The sequence below is a fragment of the Anomaloglossus baeobatrachus genome, chromosome 12 (assembly GCF_048569485.1).
Source record: "Anomaloglossus baeobatrachus isolate aAnoBae1 chromosome 12, aAnoBae1.hap1, whole genome shotgun sequence".
Classification (NCBI taxonomy): Eukaryota; Metazoa; Chordata; class Amphibia; order Anura; family Aromobatidae; genus Anomaloglossus; species Anomaloglossus baeobatrachus.
Genome location: NC_134364.1, coordinates 82,168,734 through 82,184,959, shown reverse-complemented (window position 1 = coordinate 82,184,959; position 16,226 = coordinate 82,168,734). Strand labels below are relative to the sequence as shown.

The following is a 16,226-nucleotide window of genomic DNA, read 5'->3' as shown; positions in this document are numbered from 1 at the left end:
GGCGGTTCCGGATGGAATCCCTCCGCTCCGTCATCGCCTCAATGTCCCAAGGAGATTTCCTTGCATCGATCGATATCAAAGATGCTTATCTCCACGTACCGATTGCTCCAGAGCATCAGCGCTTCCTGCGCTTCGCCACAGGAAACGAACACCTTCAGTTCGCGGCACTGCCGTTCGGCCTGGCGACAGCCCCACGGGTTTTCACCAAGGTCATGGCTACAGTAGTTGCGGTCCTCCACTCTCAGGGTCACTCGGTGATCCCTTACTTAGACGATCTGCTGGTCAAGGCACCCTCTCAAGAGGCATGCCAACACAGTCTCAACGCTACTCTGGAGACTCTCCAGAGTTTCGGGTGGATCATCAATTTTCCAAAGTCAAATCTGACACCGGCCCAATCGCTGACATATCTTGGCATGGAGTTTCATACTCTCTCAGCGATGGTGATGCTCCCGCTGAACAAACAGTGGTCACTGCAGACAGGGTTGCAATCTCTCCTTCAAGGTCAGTCACACTCCTTGAGGCGCCTCATGCACTTCCTAGGGAAGATGGTGGCAGCAATGGAGGCAGTCCCTTTCGCGCAGTTTCACCTGCGTCCTCTTCAATGGGACATCCTACGAAAATGGGACAGGAAGTCGACGTCCCTCGACAGGAACGTCTCCCTCTCTCAGGCAACCAAAGCTTCCCTTCGGTGGTGGCTTCTTCCCACTTCATTATCGAAGGGGAAATCCTTCCTACCCCCATCCTGGGCGGTGGTCACGACGGACGCGAGTCTGTCAGGGTGGGGAGCAGTCTTTCTCCACCACAGGGCTCAGGGTACGTGGACTCAGCAAGAGTCCTCCCTTCAGATCAATGTTCTGGAGATCAGGGCAGTGTATCTTGCCCTAAAAGCGTTCCAGCAGTGGCTGGAAGGCAAGCAGATCCGAATTCAGTCGGACAACTCCACAGCGGTGGCTTACATCAACCACCAAGGCGGAACACGCAGTCGGCAAGCCTTCCAGGAAGTCCGGCGGATTTTGATGTGGGTGGAAGCCACGGCCTCCACCATCTCCGCAGTTCACATCCCGGGCGTAGAAAACTGGGAAGCAGACTTTCTCAGTCGCCAGGGCATGGACGCAGGGGAATGGTCCCTTCACCCGGACGTGTTTCAGGAGATCTGTTGCCGCTGGGGGATGCCGGACGTCGACCTAATGGCGTCCCGGCACAACAACAAGGTCACGGCATTCATGGCACGATCTCACGATCACAGAGCTCTGGCGGCAGACGCCTTAGTTCAGGATTGGTCGCAGTTTCAACTCCCTTATGTGTTTCCTCCTCTGGCACTGTTGCCCAGAGTGTTACACAAGATCAGGGCCGACTGCCGCCGCGCCATCCTCGTCGCTCCAGACTGGCCGAGGAGGTCGTGGTACCCGGATCTGTGGCATCTCACGGTCGGCCAACCGTGGGCACTACCAGACCGACCAGACTTGCTGTCTCAAGGGCCGTTTTTCCATCTGAATTCTGCGGCCCTCAACCTGACTGTGTGGCCATTGAGTCCTGGGTCTTAGCGTCTTCAGGATTATCTCAAGAGGTCATTGCCACTATGAGACAGGCCAGGAAACCAACGTCCGCCAAGATTTACCACAGGACGTGGAAAATATTCCTGTCGTGGTGCTCTGCTCAGGGTTTTTTCCCCCTGGCCATTTGCCTTGCCCACTTTTCTGTCCTTCCTTCAATCCGGATTGGAAAAGGGTTTGTCGCTCGGGCTCCATTAAGGGACAAGTCTCTGCGCTCTCTGTGTTTTTCCAGAAGCGCCTAGCCAGACTTCCACAGGTACGCACGTTCCTGCAGGGGGTTTGTCACATCGTCCCTCCTTACAAGCGTCCGTTAGAACCCTGGGATCTGAACAGGGTGCTGATGGTTCTTCAGAAACCACCGTTCGAGCCAATGAGGGATATCTCTCTCTCACGCCTTTCGCAGAAAGTGGTTTTCCTGGTAGCAGTCACTTCACTTTGGAGAGTGTCGGAGCTTAGCAGCGTTTGTCATGCAAAGCCCCTTTCCTGGTGTTTCACCAGGACAAGGTGGTTCTGCGTCCGGTTCCGGAATTTCTCCCTAAGGTGGTATCCCCCTTTCATCTCAATCAGGATATCTCCTTACCCTCTTTTTGTCCTCATCCAGTTCACCAATGTGAAAAGGATTTGCACTTGTTAGATCTGGTGAGAGCACTCAGATTCTACATTTCTCGTACGGCGCCCCTGCGCCGCTCGGATGCACTCTTTGTCCTTGTCGCTGGCCAGCGTAAAGGGACACAAGCTTCCAAATCAACCCTGGCTCGGTGGATCAAGGAACCAATTCTCGAAGCTTATCGTTCCTCGGGGCTTCCGGTTCCCTCAGGGCTGAAGGCCCATTCTACCAGGGGCCGTGGGAGCGTCCTGGGCCTTGCGGCACCAGGCTACGGCTCAGCAGGTGTGTCAGGCAGCCACCTGGTCGAGCCTGCACACTTTCACGAAACACTATCAGGTGCATACCTATGCTTCGGCAGATGCCAGCCTAGGTAGGCGAGTCCTTCAGGCGGCGGTTGCCCACCTGTAGGACGGAGCCGTTACGGCTCTATTATGAGGTATTATTTACCCACCCAGGGACTGCTTTTGGACGTCCCAATTGTCTGGGTCTCCCAATGGAGCGACAAAGAAGAAGGGAATTTTGTTTACTTACCGTAAATTCCTTTTCTTCTAGCTCCAATTGGGAGACCCAGCACCCGCCCCTGTTTTTTTGTGTGTACACATGTTGTTCATGTTGAATGGTTTCAGTTCTCCGATATTCCTTCGGATTGAATTTACTTTAAACCAGTTTATACTTTTTTCCTCCTTCTTGCTTTTGCACCAAAACTGAGGAGCCCGTGAGAGCACGGGGGGTGTATAGGCAGAAGGGGAGGGGCTTTACACTTTTAGTGTAATACTTTGTGTGGCCTCCGGAGGCATAGCCTATACACCCAATTGTCTGGGTCTCCCAATTGGAGCTAGAAGAAAAGGAATTTACGGTAAGTAAACAAAATTCCCTTCTTTTCTTTGAAACACGTCTTGCGTTACAAGGAGAATATGCTTTAAAAATCCATCGGAGGACCATAGCTGGAGACCAGACTAGTCCGGTGCCCCATTGGCTGACTCTTCCCAGCGCTATTGCAGGTGATTGACCGGTCTCTCCCGAGTGTGTACATAAGTAGAGACCGGTCAGTCTCCTAGTGCAGTGCCAGCTCAGTATAGTTAATAGTAATAAATATATAATTCTGCAGCCAGGCCTGAATTGTAGCTATTGTAAGTTGGGCATCAAAAATCCAATGACAGGGCCCTTTTTTTAGCTGTTTATGTACATTTTGAGTTTAATAAATGAAATCACTTGTAACCATGTTATTTTGTCTCCATTAGAACATGGCATCCCCACATCAGTGGATTTTATAGGCTGTGAGCCGGCCCACGCCGTTGCCTCTTTCACCTCTGGCTGTATTGTGATTTATGATCTTGAGACGTCACAGTCCGTGCTGCAGTTGTCTGCACCGTCTGATTCTAGTAAGTATTTTACCCTTACAGTGCACTTATAAAATGGAGACGGGCGGGTGTCCAGGACGTGATATGTAAGAGCTTTTCTCAAGTTGTCTCCTGAGCAGCCCGCAGCTACGCAGTCTCCTTACTTCCTTGTTGCTTGTGGGGGCACTTCTTCTTGAGTGACAGTTCTCATCAGGAGCTTCATCCTGCTACTACACATTAATAGTAATTGAGTTTTCACTGATATAATTATATTTGAATTTAGAGGTAACTTCTAAGAATAAGCGAGGGATGGGGTATGAGAAGAGGGATATGTTAAGGAAAATTTTGATTATGCTGGATTGATGAGCACTCTCAAGCGGAGGGGGAGAGTATAAAGCAGCTAATTCTTTGGCTAGAATGTTGGGAGTTAACTCCTCGTAGAACTACAGAGCACACTGATCAGGCACTACTGGCCAAGATCCTTGGAAACCAGCTGCACACTATGTTAGATAAAATCTCTCTCAGTACGACAACCACAACAGATTGAAAAAGCAAGTCAATAGCAAACTTTCTTTGTCGCTCCATTGGGAGACCCAGACAATTGGGTGTATAGCTACTGCCTCCGGAGGCCACACAAAGTATTACACTTAAAAGTGTAAACCCCTCCCCTCTGCTATACACCCTCCCGTGCATCACGGGCTCCTCAGTTTTTATGCTTTGTGCGAAGGAGGCACACATCCACGCAAGCTCCACAATTTGGTCAGCAGCAGCTGCTGACTAGATCGGATGGAAGAAAAGAGGGCCCATAACAGGGCCCCCGGCATGCTCCCTTCTCACCCCACTAAGTCGGCGGTGTTGTTAAGGTTGAGGTACCCATTGCGGGTACACAGGCAGGAGCCACATGCTGTTTTCCTTCCCCATCCCTTATGGGCTCTGGGTGAAGTGGGATCCTATCCGGTCATCCAGGCACTGGGACCGGCCTCCCTCCGCAGCCCCTGTGGGATTCTGCCGGACAGGAGACAGAGTATCATCAGGGACAGGGCCCTGCATCTACAGGTACTCTGTGTCCCCTTGGGGACGGTGCATAGAGCACCTTGGCCTCAGACGCTGCAGCGCCCGAGGTGATTCGGATGACGCCAGGACTACCGCGCCGACCGCGCCTGCCTGCCGGCCGCGGTTCTTAACTTTAGTCCCCGGCTTTTGCGGCCTAGTGCCTTTTCACTCCCGCCCCCGGCCCTGCCAGTCAGGGGGAAGGGCGGGATGGTCGGTCTAACGCCGACAGTGAGAGCTGGAGCACACTTCGCTGTCCTCCGTCCCCCTCACTAAGCACTCTACGGCACAGAGGTACTCAGTGTCCCCTTGGGGACTGTGCATGGAGCACCTTGGCAGATTTGGCAGCGACTGCTGGGTTGGTACGGTACTACCGCGCCGACCGCGCCTGCCGGCCGGCCGCGGTGTTTAACTTTAGCACCCGGCTTTCGCGGCCTAGTGCCTTAAACTCCCGCCCCCGGACCTGCCAGTCAGGGGGAAGGGCGGGACAGTCGGGCTGACGCCGACAGTGAGGGCCGGAGCACACTTCGCTGTCCTCCGCCCCCCTCACTAATCACGCTACGGAACTGATCCCCGCAAGGTACTCAGTGTCCCCTTGGGGACGGTGCAGAGAGCACCTTGGCCTCAGACTTGGCGACTACCGCGCCGACCGCGCCTGCTTGCCGGCCGCGGTTTGTAACTTTAGCTCCCGGCTTTTGCGGCCTAGCGCCTTAAACTCCCGCCCCCGGCCCTGCCAGTCAGGGGGAAGGGCGGGACGGTCAGTCGGAGGCTGACAGTGAGGGCTGGAGCACACTTGGCTGTCCTCCGCCCCCTCACGTTTCACTCGGGGCACCAGATTCCCGCACTTTTGGGGTTACGCCCACGGCTCCCCCCTCCACTGTATACGCCGACAGCCATGTCTTTAAGCAGCACATACTGCTTCAGGGTCGGTACGCCAGGGGGCTTCTTCTCGATGCTGGGCCCCCTAGAGTGATGAACTGTATATATGGATATATAATGTTTGTATGCAGTTTCACAGTTCGGCTATACATATGTATCCTCAGTGATCACTGTGAGCATTGCTCGGGCCATGTGGCACTCGCTCAGCCGGAGCCGGGGGCCTTGGTTGAGCTCTGCCAGCGTTCCCTGTACAGGCGGCAGGGACAGAGTTGCAGCTTTTGCTGAGAAACTCTGAGTCCATGGCTCAGGCTATGGACAAATGGTCTGCTAAGAGACTAGGAGTTTGCAGTCCAGACCGGCCCCTTACACAGGCCCCGGGCACTGCGGGATCGCCCCAGGCCTCTATCGGTCTGCGACGAAGCGTGCTCCTGGGGTGGCCTCTAGTTATTACGTGGTGGACTCCAGCACGAACCGCAGTCCCAGTCCGGCTAAGCAGCCTTGCTTGGAATCTTCCCCGACTTCATCAAGGGTCTCAGCTTGAGGACCCTCTAGAGGATGGGGCGGAGGTCGCAACCCAGGACTCTGTCCGGACGTGGCCAAGGCTTCACAGATACTGTCCAGAAGCACACCTTCCCGGACAAGCGTTTTACTGAACGCCTTATAACACACGTTGTCCCTTCCCCTCTGACGTTGTTAAGGTTTGGGCTCAGTGTCACAAGGTGCCCTCCAGTCTCTTGACTGGCGGCTAGATCAGTAGGAGCAGTGGCTGACTGTTCCACGCTCAAGAATGCCACTGCTCCGCAATTAGCGTCTTTGACGTCTCAGGCGGTGGTATTTTCATCCTCCGCCGTGCATGCTGTCCTGGACTCGGCCAACCGCACAGCGGTAGCATCCGCCTCTCTGGTGGCAGTCCGCAAGGACTCGTGCCTACCCAGCCCAATCCAAAGGGACCTCAGCACCCTCAGCTAGGTCAAAATCCTCATCGTCCAACGGGCCACAGAAGAGCCAGAGAACCTCTTCTGCATGGCGGTCCAGGTCAGGGGAGTGGTCCCCACATGCCAAAGACCGATGTAGGAGACATTCTGTCTTACGGTCACAGGATAGAGCTCAGTTCTCGTCCTCCCACTCGTTTCTTCAGAGCATCTCCGTCCCCCGAGCGAGCCGATGCACGTTTCCAGGCGGTGAACACTCCGAAGGCAGGAGGAGTTGCGATCCTCGTTCCCCTTCAAGAACGTAGTCGCGGCTTTTTACTCCAGCTTGTTCGTGGTACCAGATAGGACGGATCACTCCGCCTCGTTCTGGACTTCACACTGCTCAACGGACAGAGAACCTGACGGTTCCGGATGGAATCTCTCCGCTTTGCCATCGCCTTGATGGCCCAAGGAGACTTCCTAGCATCAATCGACATCAGGGATACTTATCTCCACGTGCCGATTGTACCAGAGCATCAGCGCTTCCTGCGCTTCGCCATAGGGGACGAACACCTTCAGTTCGTGGCACTAACTTTCGGCCTGGCGACAGCCCCACGGGTCTTCACCAAGGTCATGACAACGGTGGTAGCAGTCCTACACTCTCAGGGACACTCGGTGATCCCTTACTTAGACAATCTGCTGGTCAAGGCCCCCGCTCGGGTGGCATGCCAACACAGCCTGAACATTGCTCTGGAGACTCTCCAGAGATTCGGGTGGATCATCAATTTCCCAAAGTCAAAATTGACACCGGCCCAATCACTGCCATATCTCGGCATGGAGTTTCATACTCTCTCAGCGATAGTGAAGCTTCCGCCGGACAAACAGCGTTCACTACAGACAGGGGTGCAATCGCTCCTTCGAGCCCAGTCACACCCTTTGAGGCGCCTCATGCACTTCCTAGGGAAGTTGGTGGCAGCAATGGAGGCAGTTCCGTTTGCGCAGTTTCATCTGCCTCCACTTCAATGGGACATTCTCCGCAAATGGGACAGGAAATCGACGTCCCTCGACAGGAACGTTTCTCTTCTCGGGCAGCCAAGGCCTCCCTTCAGTGGTGGCTTCTTCCCACTTCTTGTCGAAGGGAAAATCCTTCCTGCCCCCATCCTGGGCTGTGGTCACGGCGGACGCGAGTCTGTCAGGGAGTCTTCCTCCGCCACAGGACTCAGGGTACATAGACTCAGCCAGAGTCCTCCCTCCAGATCAATGCTCTGGAGGTAAGGGCAGTGTATCTAGCCCTAAAAGCGTTCCAGCCATGGCTGGAAGGCAGGCAGATCCGAATTCAGTCGGACAACGCCACGGCGGTGGCATACATCAACCACCAAGGCGGCACACGCAGTCGGCAAGCCTTCCAGGAAGTCCGGCGGATTCTGCTGTGGGTGGAAGCCACAGCCTCCACCATCTCCGCAGTTCACATCCCGGGCGTAGAAAACTGGGAAGCAGTCTTTCTCAGTCGCCAGGGCATGGACGCAGGGGAATGGTCCCTTCACCCGGACGTGTTTCAAGAGATTTGTGGCCGCTGGGGGAAGCCGGACGTCGACCTATTGGCGTCCCGGCACAACAACAAAGTCCCGGCATTCATGGCACGTTCTCAAGATCACAGAGCTCTGGCGGCAGACGCACTCCAGGGTTATCTCAAGAGGTCATTGCCACTATGAGACAGGCCAGGAAACCAACGTCCGCCAAGATCTACCACAGGACGTGGAAGATCTTCTTATCCTGGTGCTCTGATCAGGGTTTTACTCTCTGGCCATTCGCCTTGCCCACTTTTCTGTCCTTCCTTCAATCCGGAATGGAAAAGGGGTTGTCTCTCGGTTCCCTTAAGGGCCAAGTTTCGGCGCTTTCTGTGTTTTTTTCAAAAGCGTCTAGCCAGGCTTCCTCAGGTACGCACGTTCCTGCAGGGGGTTTGCCACATAGTCCCTCCTTACAGGCGTCAGCTAGAACCCTGGGATCTGAACAGGGTGATACCGGCTCTTCAGAAACCACCCTTCGAGCCAATGAGGGATATTTCTCTTTCACGCCTTTCGCAGAAGGTGGTCTTCCTAGTGGCAGTCACGTCACTCCGCAGAGTGTCTGACATAGCAGCGCTGTCATGCAAAGCCCCCCTTCCTGGTGTTTCACCAGGACAAGGTGGTTCTGCGTCCGGTTCCGGAATTTCTTCCGAAGGTGGTATCCTCTTTTCATCTCAATCAGGATATCTTCTTACCTTCTTTTTGTCCTCATCCGGTTCACCAACGTGAAAAGGATTTGCACTTGTTAGATCTGGTGAGAGCACTCAGACTCTACATTTCTCGTACGGCGCCCCTGCGCCGCTCGGATGCGCTCTTTGTCCTTGTCGCTGGCCAGCGTAAAGGGTCGCAGGCTTCCAAGTCAACCTTGGCTCGGTGGATCAAGGAACCAATTCTTGAAGCCTACCGTTCTGCTGGGCTTCCGGTTCCTTCAGGGCTGAAGGCCCATTCTGCCAGAGCCGTGGGTGCGTCCTGGGCGTTGCTGCACCAGGCTACGGCTCAGCAGGTGTGTCAGGCTACCTGGTCGAGTCTGCACACTTTCACGAAGCACTATCAAGTGCATACCTACGCTTCGGCAGATGCCAGCTTAGGTATGCGAGTCCTTCAGGCGGCGGTTGCCCACCTGTAGGAAGGAGCCGTTTTACGGCTCTTTTTACCGAGGTATTCTTTACCTACCCAGGGACTGCTTTTGGACGTCCCAATTGTCTGGGTCTCCCAATGGAGCGACAAAGAAGAAGGGAATTTTGTTTACTTACCGTAAATTCCTTTTTCTTCGGCGCTCTATTGGGAGACCCAGACGATTGGGTGTATAGCACTGCCTCCGGAGGCCACACAAAGCAATTACACTAAAAAGTGTAAGGCCCCTCCCCTTCTGGCTATACACCCCCAGTGGGATCACTGGCTCACCAGTTTTCTGCTTTGTGCGAAGGAGGTCAGACATCCACGCATAGCTCCACTGTTTGTAGTCAGCAGTAGCTGCTGGCTATATCGGATGGAAGAAAAGAGGGCCCATATGGGGCCCCCAGCATGCTCCCTTCTCACCCGCGGTGGTGCTTGTAAGGTTGAGGTACCTATTGCTGGTACAGAGGCTGGAGCCCACATGCTGTTTTCCTTCCACATCCCCTGGAGGGCTCTGTGGAAGTGGGATCTTGCCGGCCCCCAAGCCCTGGGGCCGGGCTCCATCCACAGACCCATAGAACCTGCTGGATTTGGAGCGGGAGTGCCGTTCAGGGACAAGGCCCTGCAACTTTCAGGTACTCTGTGTCCCCGGCAGGCACGGACACTCTCAGGCTTGCTGAGCGTTATAGTGCGCCGGGGACAGTAGCGCTGTGCGCCGGGGTTAGGTCACTGCAGCTTTGCTGAGTGACGTTTCATGTTGGGAACTACTGCGCCGACCGCTCCTGGAGCGGCGGCGCAGCTGCGACTTGTAGTGCGCCGGGGACTTTGCGCCGACCGCGCTTTTACGGCGGCGGCGCTTCTAACTTTAGCCCCCGGCTTCTGCGGCCTAGCGCCGCTTCGTTCCCGCCCCCACCCTGTCAATCAGGGTAGGGGAGAGACGCTGCTCAATTAACAGCGCCGAGGGCTGGAGCTTTATTTACATGCTCCAGCCCTCTCACTAGGCACAGGGGGAAGCAGACTTCCCGCTCTTCGTCGGTGTACGCCCAGGGCCCGCCCCCCCTCTCCACAAGGACGCCGGCAGCCATTACACATGCGGTCTGGCTGGGGAAAGGCAGCAGGCTCTGGGAGACCCAGACTAGAGGGATTTCTGGCGTCCACACACCGCTCCTAAGCGGGCGGTAAGCAGCACAGTAGTGCTGGCCCCTCTAGTGCCTCAGTGTTATATTAGTGTACTTTTTTCTTGGTACCATATATATATATATATTTATATAGTGCACTGTAAGGTCGCTTCTTGGCTTGACACCCTGTACTGCTCTGAGGAGGCAGCAACATGTCATCCGCAAAACGCAAGGCTGCCAAGGCACGGGCTGTGTACACTTTGTACTGCATGTGGGGCTGATCTACCGGCAGGCTCCAATGACTCACATTGTGTGCAATGTTCAGTCCCAGTGGCACTTCGTCAGCCAGAGCCTATTGTGGTGGTAGCCCAGGCAGAGACGCCCGTGAACCCTGCCCCGGTGACGGGGACAGACTTTGCAGTGTTTGCTGATAAAATGTCTGTGACTATGACAAAAATCCTGGAGACCTTGCAGGCCAGGCCAGCTCCTCAGACCATGGACACTGCTGTGTCTATGCTCTCCGGTCCCCCTCAGTTGGAACTAATCCGTACTTCAAGGGGGTCTCAAGCATCACAAGCTGAAGTCTCTGACTCAGATGACAGTCCCAGGCAGCCTAAGCGAGCTCGCTGGGAAAGACCCTCGACGTCATCACACTGCTCAGGGTCTCAGCGAGAAGAGTCTCTCTGTGATGAGACTGAGGACGGTGATCAGGATTCTAATCCTGAGGCCCCTCTCAATCTGGATGCCCCTGATGGTGACGCCATGGTTAATGACCTTATATCGGCGATTAATAGACTGTTGGATATTTCTCCACCAGCTCCTTCAGCAGAGGAGGCAGCTGCACAGCAGGAGAAGTTCCATTTCCTGTATCCCAAGCGTAAATTAAGTGCTTTTTTGGACCACTCTGACTTCAGAGAATCAATCCAGAAGCACGACGCTCATCCAGACAAGCGTTTCTCTAAACGTTCTAAGGATACCCGTTATCCTTTTCCCTCTGAAGTGGCCAAACGCTGGACCCAGTGTCCAAAGGTGGATCCCCCAATTTCCAAGCTTGCGGCTAGATCTATAGTCGCAGTAGAGGATGGCGCTTCACTTAAAGATGCCAACGACAGACAGATGGACCTTTGGTTGAAATCTGTCTATGAATCTATCGGCGCGTCGTTTGCTCCAGCATTCGCGGCCGTGTGGGCACTCCAAGCTATTTCAGCTGGTCTGGCACAGGTGGATGCTATCATGCATCCAGCAGTACCGCAGGTGGCGTCCCTAACTTCGCAAATGTCTGCGTTTGCGACCTATGCTATCAATGCTGTCCTAGAATCTACGAGCCGTACCTCTATGGCGGCCGCCAATTCTGTGGTTTTGCGCAGAGCCTTATGGTTAAAGGACTGGAAAGCAGATGCTGGTTCCAAAAAATGCTTAACCAGCTTGCCATTATCTAGAGACAGACTGTTTGGTGAGCCATTGGCTGAAATCATAAAACAGTCCAAGGGTAAGGACTCTTCCTTGCCACAGCCCAGAGCAAGTAAACCTCAACAGAAAAAGTGGCAGTCGAGGTTTCGGTCCTTTCGAGGCTCGGGCAAGGCCCAATTCTCCTCGTCCAAAACGACCCAGAAAGGACAAGGGAGCTCAGATTCCTGGCGGGCTCACTCACGCCCCAGGAAAGCAAATGGAGGAACCGCTTCCAAGGCGGCTACCTCATGACTTTCGGCCTCCTCCCTCCGCATCCTCGGTCGGTGGCAGGCTCTCCCGCTTTTGCGACATTTGGCTGTCACAGGTCAAAGACCGGTGGGTAACAGACATTTTGTCTCGCGGGTACAGAATCGAGTTCAGTTCTCGGCCTCCACTTCGGTTCTTCAGAACCTCCCCACACCCCAACCGAGCAGATGCCCTGCTGCAGGCGGTGGACTCTCTAAGAGCAGAAGGAGTCGTGATCCCTGTCCCCCCTCAGGAACGGGGGCGAGGATTTTACTCCAATCTCTTTGTGGTTCCAAAAAAGGACGGCTCCTTCCGTCCTGTTCTGGACCTAAAACTGCTCAACAAGCATGTGAACGCCAGGCGGTTCCGGATGGAATCCCTCCGCTCAGTCATTGCCTCAATGTCCCAAGGAGATTTCCTAGCATCAATAGACATCAAAGATGCTTATCTCCACGTGCCGATTGCTACGGAGCACCAACGCTTTCTACGCTTCGTGATAGGAGACGACCATCTTCAGTTCGTGGCTCTGCCATTTGGTCTGGCGACAGCCCCTCGGGTGTTCACCAAGATCATGGCAGCAGTGGTAGCAGTCTTGCACTCTCACGGACACTCTGTGATCCCTTACTTGGACGATCTACTGGTCAAGGCACCCTCTCAGGAGGCATGCCAACTCAGCCTGAATTTTGCACTGGAGACTCTCCAGGCGTTCGGGTGGATCATCAACTTCCCAAAGTCAAATCTGTCACCGACCCAATCACTAACGTATCTTGGCATGGAGTTTCATACTCTCTCAGCGATAGTGAAGCTTCCGCTGGACAAGCAGCGGTCTCTACAGACTGGGGTGCAGGCTCTCCTTCAAAGTCAGTCGCACTCCTTAAGACGCCTCATGCACTTCCTCGGGAAGATGGTGGCGGCAATAGAGGCGGTTCCGTTTGCGCAGTTTCATCTGCGTCCACTTCAATGGGACATTCTCCGCCAATGGGACGGGAAGTCAACATCCCTGGACAGGAAAGTCTCCCTTTCCCAGACGGCCAAGGACTCTCTGCAGTGGTGGCTCCTTTCCACCTCATTATCACAGGGAAGATCCTTCCTACCACCGTCCTGGGCGGTGGTCACGACAGACGCGAGTCTGTCAGGGTGGGGAGCAGTGTTTCTCCACCACAGGGCTCAGGGTACGTGGACTCAGCAAGAGTCCTCCCTTCAGATCAATGTTCTGGAGATCAGGGCAGTGTATCTTGCCCTAAAAGCGTTCCAGCAGTGGCTGGAAGGCAAGCAGATCCGAATTCAGTCGGACAACTCCACAGCGGTGGCTTACATCAACCACCAAGGCGGAACACGCAGTCGGCAAGCCTTCCAGGAAGTCCGGCGGATTTTGATGTGGGTGGAAGCCACGGCCTCCACCATCTCCGCAGTTCACATCCTGGGCGTAGAAAACTGGGAAGCAGACTTTCTCAGTCGCCAGGGCATGGACGCAGGGGAATGGTCCCTTCACCCGGACGTGTTTCAGGAAATCTGTCGCCGATGGGGAAGGCCGGACGTCGACCTAATGGCGTCCCGGCACAACAACAAGGTCCCAACCTTCATGGCACGGTCTCGCGATCAAAGAGCTCTAGCAGCAGACGCCCTAGTGCAAGATTGGTCGCGGTTCCGGCTCCCTTATGTGTTTCCACCTCTGGCACTCTTGCCCAGAGTGCTACGCAAGATCAGATCCGACTGCAGCCGCGTCATACTCGTCGCTCCAGACTGGCCGAGGAGGGCGTGGTATCCGGATCTGTGGCATCTCACGGTCGGCCAACCGTGGGCACTACCAGACCGACCAGACTTACTGTCCCAAGGGCCGTTTTTCCATCGGAATTCTGCGGCCCTGAACCTGACTGTGTGGCCATTGAGTCCTGGATCCTAGCGTCTTCAGGCTTATCCCAAGGGGTCGTTGCCACCATGAGACAGGCTAGGAAGCCCACGTCTGCTAAGATCTACCACAGAACGTGGAGGATATTCTTATCCTGGTGCTCTGCTCAGGGAGTGTCTCCCTGGCCATTTGCATTACCTACCCTTCTTTCTTTCCTGCAATCTGGGTTAGAAAAAGGTTTGTCGCTCGGCTCCCTTAAAGGACAAGTCTCGGCGCTATCCGTCTTTTTTCAGAGGCGTTTGGCACGCCTTCCTAAGGTGCGCACGTTCCTGCAGGGGGTTTGCCATATTGTACCCCCGTACAAGCGGCCGTTGGATCCATGGGATCTGAACAGGGTACTAGTTGCCCTCCAGAAGCCGCCCTTCGAGCCTCTGAGGGAGGTTTCACTCTCTAGACTATCACAGAAAGTGACTTTTCTAGTAGCGATCACATCTCTTCGGAGAGTGTCTGAGCTAGCAGCGCTGTCTTCCAAGGCTCCCTTCCTGGTCTTCCACCAGGACAAGGTAGTGCTGCGCCCCATTCAGGAGTTTCTCCCGAAGGTGGTATCCTCTTTTCATCTTAATCAGGATATCTCTTTGCCTTCGTTTTGTCCTCATGCAGTTCATCGGTATGAGAAGGATTTACATTTGTTAGATCTGGTGAGAGCACTCAGAATCTACATTTCCCGCACGGCGCCCCTGCGCCGTTCGGATGCACTCTTTGTCCTTGTCGCTGGTAAGCGCAAAGGGTCGCAGGCTTCTAAGGCCACCCTGGCTCGATGGATCAAAGAACCAATTCTTGAAGCCTACCGTTCTGCTGGGCTTCCGGTTCCATCAGGGCTGAAGGCCCATTCTACCAGAGCCGTGGGTGCGTCCTGGGCATTGCGACACCAGGCTACGGCTCAACAGGTGTGCCAGGCAGCTACCTGGTCGAGTCTGCACACTTTCACCAAACATTATCAGGTGCATACCTATGCTTCGGCGGACGCCAGCCTAGGTAGAAGAGTCCTGCAGGCGGCAGTTGCCTCCCCGTAGGGGAGGGCTGTCTTGCAGCTCTAACATGAGGTATTTCTTTACCCACCCAGGGACAGCTTTTGGACGTCCCAATCGTCTGGGTCTCCCAATAGAGCGCCGAAGAAGAAGGGAATTTTGTTACTTACCGTAAATTCCTTTTCTTCTAGCTCTTATTGGGAGACCCAGCACCCGCCCTGTTGTCCTTCGGGATTTTTGGTTTGTTTGCGGGTACACATGTTGTTCATGTTGAACGGTTTTCAGTTCTCCGATGTTACTCGGAGTGAATTTGTTTAAACCAGTTATTGGCTTTCCTCCTTCTTGCTTTTGCACTAAAACTGGTGAGGCAGTGATCCCACTGGGGGTGTATAGCCAGAAGGGGAGGGGCCTTACACTTTTTAGTGTAATTGCTTTGTGTGGCCTCCGGAGGCAGTGCTATACACCCAATCGTCTGGGTCTCCCAATAAGAGCTAGAAGAAAAGGAATTTACGGTAAGTAACAAAATTACCTTCTCTTCTAGCTCCAATTGGGAGACCCAGCACCCGCCCCTGTTCCCTTCGGGCTGTTGTTTTTTTGTGTACACATGTTGTTCATGTTGAATTGTTCTTGGTTATGGTTTTCAGTTCTCCGAACATCCTTCGGATTGAATTTACCTTAGACCAATTTATAAGTTTCCTCCTTCCTGCTTTTGCACCAAAACTGAGGAGCCCGTGATGCACGGGAGGGTGTATAGCAGAGGGGAGGGGTTTACACTTTTAAGTGTAATACTTTGTGTGGCCTCCGGAGGCAGTAGCTATACACCCAATTGTCTGGGTCTCCCAATTGGAGCTAGAAGAAAAGGAATTTACGGTAAGTAAACAAAATTCCCTTCTTCCTGCTGTGTAACTAAAGCAATTTAATACCATGAGAATACCTCTTTAATGGCATTAGTACAGTATATCTCAATATATTGAGTTAATGGTATTTCAGTAATGGATGATTACACTGATTCTTGTGTGTTTGTGTTGTTTTGCAGGTATCCCATTTAGTGGCCACATAAACAAGGTTGTGAGCCACCCTACTCTACCTGTTACCATTGCTGCCTATGAGGATAGGCACATTAAATTTTTTGACAACAAGTCCGGTGAGCTCCCTTTTTATATCTATTGTACTCACTAAGATGGTTCATTTTGTCTGGGCATTGTACGCGGCTGCAAACAGCTATAATTTTAAGGTAGAATTGAACAGTGTAGTAATGTGGTGGAATGCAATGCCTTATACAGCCCTATACAATCTACAAAACCCTGGTGGGGGGACAGGGATCAGCCCTTGTGGGGGGGGACAGGGATCAGCCCTGGTGGGGGGCGACGGGGGATCAGCCCTGGTGGGGGGACAGGGATCAGCCCTGGTGGGGGGCGACGGGGGATCAGCCCTGGTGGGGGGCGACGGGGGATCAGCCCTGGTGGGGGGCGACGGGGGATCAGCCCTGGTGGGGGGGACGGGGGATCAGCCCTG

General features: G+C 54.1%; 1 protein-coding gene across 8 annotated transcripts in view; it reads left to right on the top strand.

The window, feature by feature from the left end:
• The window catches only part of STRN3 (striatin 3), a 110,849-nt gene that overhangs the window by 83,192 nt on the left and 11,431 nt on the right, over nucleotides 1–16,226 (top strand). For all 8 annotated transcript variants that reach the window (XM_075330257.1, XM_075330254.1, XM_075330251.1 and 5 more), the window contains 2 exons: nucleotides 3,402–3,542; nucleotides 15,748–15,855. In XM_075330257.1, coding sequence (XP_075186372.1) covers nucleotides 3,402–3,542; nucleotides 15,748–15,855 — 249 coding nt within the window. The remainder of the gene's footprint in view (nucleotides 1–3,401; nucleotides 3,543–15,747; nucleotides 15,856–16,226) is intronic.